The 12,333-nt window shown below is 42.1% G+C and overlaps 1 protein-coding gene across 1 annotated transcript in view; it reads right to left on the bottom strand.

Annotated features, from left to right (window-relative positions):
• Positions 1-12,333, bottom strand: part of SF3B1 (splicing factor 3b subunit 1) — a 418,418-nt gene that overhangs the window by 218,999 nt on the left and 187,086 nt on the right. Inside the window, exons 11-12 of the mRNA XM_069733802.1 lie at positions 8,357-8,458; positions 8,020-8,199 (exon numbers count right to left, since the gene is read on the bottom strand). Of these exons, the coding sequence (XP_069589903.1) occupies positions 8,020-8,199; positions 8,357-8,458 (282 nt within the window). The remainder of the gene's footprint in view (positions 1-8,019; positions 8,200-8,356; positions 8,459-12,333) is intronic.

Here is a 12,333-nt window from a genome sequence, read left to right as displayed (position 1 = left end):
TTCCACTGTTTAGGAAAATCAGGGCTCTCAAAATGAGACAGGATATCGGTAGACCAATCCATCAAAGTCTGTTTCAAAACATCACTCCTTTTCGGAGCCCTATATATGGTATATCTGTACACTCAGGAGAAATTGCACAACAAATTTTGGGGTCAATTTTCTCCTGCTCTCCTTGTGAAAATAAAAAAAATTGGGGTTAAATATTTATGTGGAAAAAATGTGATTTTTATTTTGATCTTCAAGCCTCAATGTTATAACCTTCTGTAAGGCACCAGGGTGTTAATGTTTACCACACATCTAGATAGCTCCCTGAGGGGTCTAGTTTCCAAAATGGTGTCACTTGTGAGGGATTTCCACTGTTTAGGCACATCAGGGGCTCTCTAAACACAACATGGTGTTTTCACTTTTTGAATGCAAAATTTGCTAGAATAAGTAAATGGCGCTCTTTCCCTTCCAAGCCCTGCTGTGCGCCCAAACAGTAATTTCCTTCCCCATACGCAGGAAAAATTGCATAACTAATCTTGTGGTTCATTTTTTTTACACCCTTGCGAGAATTAAAAAAAAAAAAAAAATTGGAGTCTAAAGTAAAATTGTGACAAAGTTAAATGTTCATTATTTTCTTCCACATTCCAAAAATTCCTCTGAAGCACTTGAAGGGTTAATAAACTTCCTGAATGCGGTTTTGAGCACCTTGAGGGGTGCAGTTTTTAGACTGGTGTCACTTTGGGGTATTTTCTTACATATAGACACCTCAAATACACTTCAAATGTGAAGTGGTCCCTAAAAAACATGGTTTTGTAAATTTTCTTGGAAAAATGAGAAATCGATGGTCAACTTTTAACCCTTAATTTTTTTTTGTTCGAAAGTTGTGTTTCAAAAATTGTGCTGACATAAAGTTGACATGTATAAAATGTTATTAACTATTTTGTGTGATTTACGTTTTTTTTTTCACAAATACAAACAAGTCATATAGAAGAAATGTTAATACCATAAAATACAATTTCACTAAAAAATCTCACAACAAGTGGGATCCGTTGAAGCGTTCCAGAATTATTACCACATAAATTGACACTGGACAGAATTGTAAAATCTGGCCAGGTCAGGAAGGTGAAAACAGGCTTCGGGGTAAAGGGGTTAATATTCTAGGAAATGTCTCATGGTGGGAGAGGTGATGTCAGTAAGGTTATCATAGATCATAGGCAGACTCGCACATAGCTGACCATGGGAACTCTGTTGCCTGTGACCGGCAGTAACCTCAATGAAGTCATGGCAGGTCACTGAAGCTACGTTCTTACGCTCATTGTATTTTGGATGCAGGGATGAGTAGTCCCATCATGCCACCGCTCAGCAGTGCATCAAGATCTAGTCGACTTGGGCTCTTCATGTGACAAAGGGATTAGATGCGGACAGGGGAGGATGTCTGCTTTCTTTTTATTTTGAAAATAATAAATAGGTAAAAGTGATAGGGATTTTTTTTAATTTCAAATAAAAGGACTTAACTCTGTTTTTAACTTAAAATTACGGGATTAGTAATGGGGGCCTATCCATTAACAACCCCGGGGGTTGATGTCAGCTGACATTACAGAGCTGACATTAACCCACAAATATTACACCATTTGCCACTGCACTGCCGAGGCCAAGGGTCAGATTTGTTGCATCCTAAGATTGAGCCATTTCTTGGGAGGGTGAGGGCTTTTGTTTTTAGTCTGAGAGGGGGCCAATATCCATGGGCCATTCCCAGGCTATTAATATCAGCCCACATCTGTGTTTAATTTTTGCTGGTTAGTAATTATAGGGGGACCCCATATCCTTTTTATTCTGGGTTCCCAGCGTCACTTTTCAGTAAAGGCTACGCCAACAGCTGTGAGCTGTTATTAATAGCCAGGGAACCATTATGGCTGTTGTCCTCTTTCCCAGAATTTCAACATCAACCCCCAGCTGTCTGTTTTCTCTCTGGTTATGAAAACTTTGGGAGATCCCGCACGGTTTTATTTTTTTTCAATTATTTAATTCACGATGTACACAAACAGCGGATGCTGAATACAACTCACATCAGCGTCGCCTGTTCACTCTGATCTCCGGGAGACTAGACAACAATGATGATAGCTGCCTTCAGACTCCGGTAGCGCCTAGGAACAGCACAAACTGTACAGCTTTTCCAATCATATGGACACCACACGGATGCCAAATGTATGTTGCACAAGGCTAGCACTGCTACTGTTTTTTCCAGTGACTGTAATATCAGGACATGTGAAGGAGGCCTTACACTGATTTTAGAAAATGGAGGCAAGAAAAAAAAAAGTGAGTAATCACATTATGTGAACATACCCCAACAGCTCAGTAGACATATTGCAAGGAGAGAATTCCTTTTTCCTAAGATTATAATACAGTTCCTTTTGACCAGCTTACATCCCTAAGGTGGTAAGAATGGCACAGAATAGAAAGTCACTGTAAGGTCTTAATTCTGCCTAGATACAGTTGGCCAAATGTTGCTGTGGAGCACTAGATGAAAAAAAGACAAGATAGTGGAATACTGAGATATTTGTAACCAGGTTAGGCTTCTTTCACACTTGCGTTGTGTCGCAATCCGTCGTTTTGGGAAAAAAAAATCAGATCCTGCAAATGTGCCCACAGGATGCATTTTTTTCCCATAGACTTGTATTAGCGACGGATGGCCACACGTCGCATCCGTCGTGCAACGGATCCGTCGTGTTATGGCGGACCGCCATCACGAAAAAACGTTCAAGGGAACGTTTTTTCGTACGTCACGTCCGCCATTTTCTACCGCGCATGCGCAGCCGGAACTCCGCCCCCTCCTCCCCGGACTTCAGAATGGGCAGCGGATGCGTTGAAAAACTGCATCCGCTGCCGACGTCGTGCACAAATTTCACAACGTGTGTCGGTACGCCGGCCCGACGCTTAGCGACGGACCCGTACCGACGCTAGTGTGAAAGTAGCCTTAGTTGGATTTTGACATGAGCTGTGGTTAAAATAGGTGACACTATGGGATAAAAGCATCCTTGAAAAAAATTCATTTTTTTACAACACAATTAGAACGTTATAAAACAAGTCTAATATGTATGACTAGATGGTGGCCCGATTCTAACGCGTCGGGTATTCTAGAAAATGCATGTCCACGTAGTATATTGCACAGCCCACGTAGTATATTGCCCAGTCACGTAGTATATTGCCCAGTCACGTAGTATATTGCCCAGCCACGTAGTATATAGCCCAGCCACGTAGTATATTGCCCAGCCACGTAGTATATATTGCCCAGTCACGTAGTATATATTGCCCAGTCACGTAGTATATTGCCCAGCCAGATAGTATATTGGCCAGTCACATAGTATATTGCACAGGGATGTAGTATACAGCACAGAGCCACGTAGTACACAGCCCAGCCACGTAGTATATTGCCCAGCTACACAGTATATTGCCCAGTCACGTAGTATATTGCCCAGTCACGTAGTATATTGCCCAGTCACGAAGTATATTGCCCAGTCACGTAGTATATTGCCCAGTCACGAAGTATATTGCCCAGTCACGAAGTATATTGCCCAGTCACGTAGTATATTGCCCAGTCACGAAGTATATTGCCCAGTCACGAAGTATATTGCCCAGTCACGAAGTATATTGCCCAGTCACGAAGTATACAGCACAGAGCCACGTAGTATACAGCACAGAGCCACGTAGGATACAGCACAGAGCCACGTAGTATACAGCACAGAGCCACGTAGTATACAGCACAGAGCCACGTAGTATATTGCCCAGTCACGTAGTATATACAGTCATGGCCAAAAGTATTGACACCCCTACAATTCTGTCAGATGATACTTATTTTCTTCCTGAAAATGATTGCAAACACAAATTATTTGGTATTATTATCTTCATTTAATTTGTCTTAAATGAAAAAACACAAAAGAATTGTCCTAAAGCCAAATTGGATATAATTCCACACCAAACATAAAAAAGGTGGTGGACAAAAATATTGGCACTGTTCGAAAAATCATGTGATGCTTCTCTAATTTGTGTAATTAATAGCACCTGTAACTTACCTGTGGCACCTAACAGGTGTTGGCAATAACTAAATCATTGTAAGAAGGAACATAAACCAGCTCACCCGTGATGCAAGAACCAAATCTCGGGAGCACGGACCCGCTGTGTCAGGCGTACAAGATCCAAAAAAAGAAAGGAATGTCCAGCTTCACCGATTCCGTAAAAAAAGAGTATTCTTTATTCACATATTTTAAACTTGGAGGATACAGACTTCAGCACAACCATATGGGTAAGAATCTTAACGCGTTTCTGGAGACTAGGCTCCCTTAATCATGACCATGATCATGGTCAACTCTTTTTTACGGAATCGGTGAAGCTGGACATTCCTTTCTTTTTTTTAATAACTAAATCGCACTTGCAGCCAGTTGACATGGATTAAAGTTGACTCAACCTCTGTCCTGTGTCCTTGTGGGTACCACATTGAGCATGGAGAAAAGAAAGAAGACCAAAGAACTGTCTGATGACTTGAGAAACCAAATTGTGAGGAAGCATGAGCAATCTCAAGACTACAAGTCCATCTCCAAAGACCTGAATGTTCCTGTGTTTACCGTGCGCAGTGTCATCAAGGTTTAAAGCCCATGGCACTGTGTCTAACCTCCCTAGATGTGGACGGAAAAGAAAAATTGACAAGAGATTTCCAGGCAAGATTGTGCGAATGTTGGATAAAGAACCTAGACTAACAGCCAAACAAGTTCAAGCTGCCCTGCAGTCCGAGGGTACAACAGTGTCAACACGTACTGTCGGCATCTGAATGAAAAGGGACTGTATGGTAGGAGACCCAGGAAGACCCCACTTCTTACCCCGAGACATAAAAAAGCCAGGCTGGAGTTTGCCAAAACTTACCTGAAAAAGCCTAAAATGTTTTGGAAGAATGTTCTCTGGTCAGATGAGACACAAATAGAGCTTTTTGGGGAAAGGCATCAACAGAGTTTACAGGAGAGAAAAAAGAGGCATTCAAAGAAAAGAACATGGTCCCTACAGTCAAACATGGCAGAGGTTCCCTGATGTTTTGGGGTTGCTTTGCTGCCTCTGGCACTGACTGCTTGATCGTGTGCATGACATTATGAAGTCTGAAGACTACCAACAAATTTTGCAGCATAATGTAGGGCCCAGTGTGAGAAAGCTGGGTCTCCCTCAGAGGTCATGCGTCTTCTAGCAGGACAATGACCCAAAACACACTTCAAAAAGCACTGGAAAATGGTTTGAGAGATAGCACTGGAGACTTCTAAGGTGGCCAGCAATGAGTCCAGACCTGAATCCCATAGAACACCTGTGGAGAGATCTAAAAATGGCAGTTTGGAGAAGGCACCCTTCAAATATCAGGGACCTGGAGGAGTTTGCCAAAGAAGAATGGTCTAAAATTCCAGCAGAGCATTGTAAGAAACTCATTGATGGTTACCGGAAGCGGTTGGTCGCAGTTATTTTGGCTAAAGGTTGTGCAACCAAGTATTAGGCTGAGGGTGCCAATACTTTTGTCTGGCCCATTTTTGGAGTTTTGTGTGTAATGATCAATGTTTTGCTTCATTCTCTTTTGTGTTTTTTCATTTAAGACAAATTAAATGAAGATAATACCAAATAATTTGTGTTTGCAATCATTTTCAGAAAGAAAATGAGTATTATCTGACAAAATTGGAGGGGTGTCAATACTTTTGGCCATGACTAACACTGCCCACACAGTATATAACAATGGCCACGTAATATCTAGCACAGCCCACGGAGTATATCACACAGCCCACATAGTATATAACACTGCCTATGTAGTATACAGCACAAAGCCACGCGGTATCCAACACAGCCCACATAGTATACAGCAGTGTGGGCACCATATCCCTGTTAAAAAAAATAATTAAAATAAAAAATAGTTATATACTCACCCCTGGGATCCACCGAAGCTTCGGCGATAGGCGCGCGGCTGCTGCCATCTTCCGTTCCTAGGATGCATTGCGAAATTACCCAGATGACTTAGCGGTCTCACGAGACCGCTAAGTCTTATGGGTAATTTCGCAATGCAGCGCTGGTAACGTTAGATGGCGGCAGGCGCGAGCGGCTCGGCGGACTATGGAGGGTGAGTATAGCAGGTTTTTTGTTTTTTTATTATTTTTAACATTACATTTTTGTTTTTACTATTGATGCCGCATAGGCAGCATCAATAGTAAAAAGTTGGGGACACAGGGTTAATAGCGGTGGTAACGGAGTGAGTTACCCGCGGCCCATTACTGCCGGCATTAACCCTGTGTGAGCGGTGACTGGAGGGGAGTATGCGGGTGCCGGGCACTGACTGCGGGGAGTAAGGAGCAGCCATTTTCTTCTGGACTGTGCCCGTCGCTGATTGGTCGTGGCTGTTTTGCCGCGACCAATCAGCAGACTTGGATTTCCATGACAGACAGAGGCCGCGACCAATGAATATCCGTGACAGACAGACGGAAGTGACCCTTAGACAATTATATAGTAAAGCAAAAGTGGAAAAAATAAAACGTAACTTTTATTTTGACTAAAGTCACACACAAAAAAAAACTTAAACCAAACACCCAAGTGGATAAAAATACTGGGGCTGAGTCTCAGGCAGTAGTGTAGTTACCACAGAGATTGATTATCCCCAGAAAGGACAGAATGTTATCCTCCACAGTATATTGGAGATATCATAAAAACTAGAAATTGACATAAGAGCTGGAGTAAAATAACGTCAAACAGCACAAAACGTCAAACTAGTTGCATGAACAAGCAATAAAAGCCATCAATAACCGCATGTACACAGTGCCATTGATGGCTGTAAGTAATATAAAAAGGAACAATCTCACCGGTTCCAAGATGAGGGCCCAGGAGCACCGGATAATTTTCTGGTCAGAAGAAAGTCCGGAAAGATACCGGAGACGACAGTCCCTGTGTCAGTCTCTGCAGGACAGCATTGAGGGTGGCAGGACTTAGTGTCCCTCCTTTTTAGCACTCTATCTCCATGCACAAGAAAGTCCCCTGAAGATTCTGCTCAGATGAAACGCGTCGGGACGGACCATACAGGGAGAGTGCAGGGCATGTTTGGACAGGGGTAGCTGTGGTCTGCCCTTGTAAGGGCAGGAGCTGTGGGGATAGTCTATCGATAGCCCCATAGGGACTGACACAGGGACTGTCGTCTCCGGTATCTTTCCGGACTTTCTTCTGACCAGAAAATTATCCGGTGCTCCTGGGCCCTCATCTTGGAACCGGTGAGATTGTTCCTTTTTATATTACTTACAGCCATCAATGGCACTGTGTACATGCGGTTATTGATGGCTTTTATTGCTTGTTCATGCAACTAGTTTGACGTTTTGTGCTGTTTGACGTTATTTTACTCCAGCTCTTATGTCAATTTCTAGTTTTTATGATATCTCCAATATACTGTGGAGGATAACATTCTGTCCTTTCTGGGGATAATCAATCTCTGTGGTAACTACACTACTGCCTGAGACTCAGCCCCAGTATTTTTATCCACTTGGGTGTTTGGTTTAAGTTTTTTTTGTGTGTGACTTTAGTCAAAATAAAAGTTACGTTTTATTTTTTCCACTTTTGCTTTGTTAGATTTATGATTTATAGTGGTATTGTCTATGTGACTTGCAGTCAACATATAGACTTTGCTTTGTCTCTACAATTATATAGTAGACAATATCATATGATAATAAAGCTGAAGGACTGCAGCAGGTCATTGGCAGAAGGATCAACATAAGTTGTATTCATGATGGCACAGCATTGTGGAGTGCGTTATAAATTCAGCTAAGTTTGTAAAATTCTATATATTATTCCAATGTGTGACCAATGACTGATCAACTTATCAAATGGACCAACACAAGTTTAAAAGTGGTCTGCAAGCTAAGCTGTCTTCTCAACAGTAATCCTTGCTTATTGCTGCAGTGAGAACTACAATATTGATATTAGTTAACTTTTTTCTTACTGACATTAACAAATTATAAAAAAAAAGGCAGAATTACGAACCTTATGCACATATGGTCGAACGAGGTCATCCAACTTGTATAAAATTCTGTCAATTACTTTCACTAACAAATGTCGTTCTTGGTCTTCAAGGGTTGGTGACATCAGTAGAGGAAGAATTTGATTAAAAAGTGGTCCAGCTCCAAATTCCCGGGCTTTGTCTGTAATTTGTCGCAAAGCTGCCTATTAATAAAAAGTAAACCTAAATGAGAGACCGTAAAACCACAAAAACACTTTTTATAAAATTTCGGTAATCTGCTTGCTCATTGGTGGTATAATCATAGATAAAACTTAAGTAATTTATTTAAAAAAAAAAAGAAATAAATTGAATACCACCTACTTTTCTCATTGGAGGTGTCCCATTCTTTATTTTCAGCAGTAACTTCATAATTTTCCTCTCTTTCTGCTCTTCGGGACTAAGTGTTGATTCATCTACATCAACCTATTATTGAAAGAAAAAAAAATTCACAACCTTTTCTCATCAAATGTTTTCAATTAGTTACTGTTCATTAACCCGTTCCAGACATGCACCGTATGTATATGGCACCGCGGGAGCTGCACTTCCGCAAATCGGTTTTTATATATTGTGCCGGAATCTCTTTGAGAGTCTCGTTTCCATGTGGGGACTGCAATGTTTGTCAGTAAATGCATCCCACTCTTGATTCCTTCTGCAATCCTACTGACCAGGTGCAGCATAGAATGAAGTAACGATAAACTTGGCACACACAAATATGTAGATGCAGAGAATGAAAATTTAATGAGGTATCGTATATACAGTATGTACGATACCTCATTAAATTTTCTTTTGTGTGTGCCAAGTTTATCGTTCCTAGTATCACGGCTTGGGCACCTACTTGGGCACCACTTCCTAGTAGTGCCTACGTTTTCTATATCAGCATAGATTGAAGACATATCAACTGCAAAACAGCAAATGTCATATATGCCCTAATCTGCCCTTGCCCTTGTATTTATGTAGGCCAGACCTCACAGGAGGTAAGGTACCGTCACACTGACCAACTTCACAACGATATCGCTAGCGATCCGTGACGTTGCAGCGTCCTGGATAGCGATATCGTTGTGTTTGACACGCAGCAGCGATCTGGATCCTGCTGTGACATCGTTGGTCGGAGCAGAAAGGCCAGAACTTTAATTCGTCGCTGGATCTCCAGGAGACATCGCTGGATCGGCGTGTGTGACGCCGATTCAGCGATGTCTTCACTGGTAACCAGGGTAAACAACCCTGGTTACCAGTGTAAATGTAAAAAAAAAAAATAAACACTACATACTTACATTCCGGTGTCTGTCGCGTCCCTCGGCGTTCTGCTTCCCTGCACTGTCAGCGCCGGCCAGCCGTAAAGCAGATTACAGCGGTGACGTCACCGCTGTGCTTTACGGCCAGCCAGCGCTCACAGTCCGTGCAGGAAAGCACAGCGCCGGGGGACAGACACCGGAATGTAAGTATGTAGTGTTTGTTTTTTTACATTAGCACTGGAAACCAGGGTAAACATCGGGTTACTAAGCGCGGCCCTGCGCTTGGTAACCCGATGTTTACCCTGGTTACCCGGGGACTTCGGGATCATTGGTCGCTGGAGAGCTGTCTGTGTGACAGCTCTCCAGCGACCACACAGCGACGCTGCAGCGATCGGCATCGTTGTCTAGATCGCTGCCGCGTCGCTAAATGTGACGGTACCTTTACGCTGGAGGATTCAAGGACACTTTTCAACAATCAACTCAGCTGCAGTGGAGTTAGAAAGTTAAGACACTTATCACGGTGGCATCCCACTATTTATCTTATCATGCAGGGAGCTGTGCTAATAAGAGGGTGGTTGGATCAGAACACGTTAAGGGCTCAGGTAGAGGTGGCTCCCTACAGAAGAAGCTGCTACAGGTTGAATCCCGCTGGATTTACTTGCTTCATTCTACAGCACCCCAAGGTATTAATGAAGATTTCCTTTTTACTGGCTTCCTGGGTAGAATCTCCTGTTGCGGACCTCCGTAATAGCCTTGTCTATTGGAACTTGGAGGATGACTGTGTCAACATGGGAGGCATCTTTCATGGATATCCTCTAATGGCCGGATCATGCTTGCAGAATCATGCTGGAGCCTCTATTTTTGGAACTTTGACTGTATGCACTTGCCATTTTCTGGCATCTAATATCCATTGTCCAATGTGCATTGCATAGCGGGTGGAACAGGATTTCCCTTTTCCATTTTTGGTATCTGATTCATTCAATCTCAAGGCAAGGGAATTTTCCCTCACTATAACCTTCCGGCTATGTGGAACTATTTATGTTTACACATTATACAATCATGTGTTATTATCATCTTGACTCTCCACATCCTTACGTTCAAATACGGGACATATATGTCCTTGTTCTTCTGTATTTTCTAGGGATCCTTGGGTAGCCACAGTGTTGGTGCAGGGGTTTTTATACCATATATCATTTTCTTGCTCTGGTCTTCTAATTTGCCAGCTGCATTTTGCCACTGCTCATGTGCACAACTTTATCTGATACCCTTGGGTGTCATATCAGGTGACATATGGTATTTTTGTTTGATCTTATTTGGATCCTGGTGAAGCATTATGTCTGATGGACACAATTTACCATGGTTCCCTTTCCCATTTCTCTCCGTTATTGGTTTACTCTGATCTAACCATGAATTCTTTTTTACATTTTTAGATATTAGTTTCCTGGTATTCAATTACACAATTCCATTGGACTGCATTGGATTATTTCCATTAATTAATGGTGTTTCCTGCATGTGTGTTTCCTCTGTTTGTTTTAAGCTTTGTGGTATTTGCTCCTAGGAGCTGCGCATGCGCCTTTATCCCCCCCTTTTGTTACCTGGTCTAATGCAGTCCGCTGGTCTCTTGACCGATGCGTGCGCAGTGGACTACTACTGGCAGAGACGTCTGCCCTTTCTATTCGCTATACTTCCAGTATCTCCGCTTCCTGTTTTCACAAGGGTAACCGGAGAACATGGACCCCAAAATTTGTTGTGCAATTTGTCTCGAGTTCAATGATACTTCAAAGCTCAGAAAGGTACTAGTGTCATATTACAGTGCAGATTTTCCTGCACTTGTTTCATGGTGACATTTAACATTGGAAGAGCCTCTGAGGTACCAGAACACCCCCCCCCCCCCCATAATTTTACCAATTAAACCGCTCAATGAATTCATCTAGGAGTGTAGTGATTATATTGACACCACAGGGGTGTCACCGACTTTTACACCATTATCAGTGAAAAAATAATAATTTACATTTTTACAACCAAGATTGTGTGTTAGCCCCAAGTTTTACATTTTCATACCATAAAATGGGTAAAAATGGCACCAAAATTTGCGCCACAATTTCTAGTGAATGTAGAAATTCCCCATATGTGGCTGTAGAGTACTACTTAGCCATTCAGGGAGACTCGGGAGGGACAGAGCTCTATTTGCCTCCTGAAGCGCAGAATTTCCAAGATTAGTTTGCAGATTCCTTATAAGGAGCCCCTAGGAGACAGAAAAACAGAATCCCCCCTCAAAAGACCCCATTTTGGAAATTATAATCCTTTGGGAATTTATCTACAGATGTAGTGACGATTTTGTCTCCATAGGTGTTGCAACAGTGGATGTTGCTGAGTGAAAATTGCAAACTGCCGTTGTAGTGACCAGTACGTTGCAGTCACCAGTACAATATGTCCACCTTATGCTTCTGGAGATACACATGTAAATTAGGTGAGCACTCATCACTACAGAAATGCCAAACATTTGGGCACTAAATTTAGTACAGGCACAATGGGACTTGGAAGGAAGGGGGAAAATTTGGATTTGGGAGAGGAGAATTCTCAGAATTTCTTTTGGGGAGCGCACAGTGCTACCAGTAATGTGGAAGCCCCCTATATTTTGGTTGACAGATAACAGACCTGAGTGGGGACTTGCTTTTTCTGAGGATTGAGTTGAAGTTTTTATTGGGAACATTTTAGATAATGTTTGGAATCACATTATTATTTATCCGGTGGTCTATGTTGAGCACTTGCTTTGGGGTTTCCATCTAAATTATTATTATTATTATTCATTTTTATAGCGCCATTTAATCCATGGCGCTTTACATTGGTTAGAGAAAAAATAAATAAATTTCCTTTCTTGGCACTTCCGGAAGACAAGGAGAGTTTGGAGGTTGAGATAATTTGCTCAGTACCAAATTTATTAGGACACTTTAATAAGAACAAAGCAACGCGTTTCAGCCCACAACGGCCTTCATCAGGTATGATATGTGCTTTTAAAAAGGTTTTAAAAGAAAACTGTCTTTATAGACTGGTGGTGCTTTACAT

This window comes from Ranitomeya imitator, chromosome 7 (genome assembly GCF_032444005.1).
Source record: "Ranitomeya imitator isolate aRanImi1 chromosome 7, aRanImi1.pri, whole genome shotgun sequence".
Classification (NCBI taxonomy): Eukaryota; Metazoa; Chordata; class Amphibia; order Anura; family Dendrobatidae; genus Ranitomeya; species Ranitomeya imitator.
This window is presented reverse-complemented; position numbering and strand designations above follow the sequence as displayed.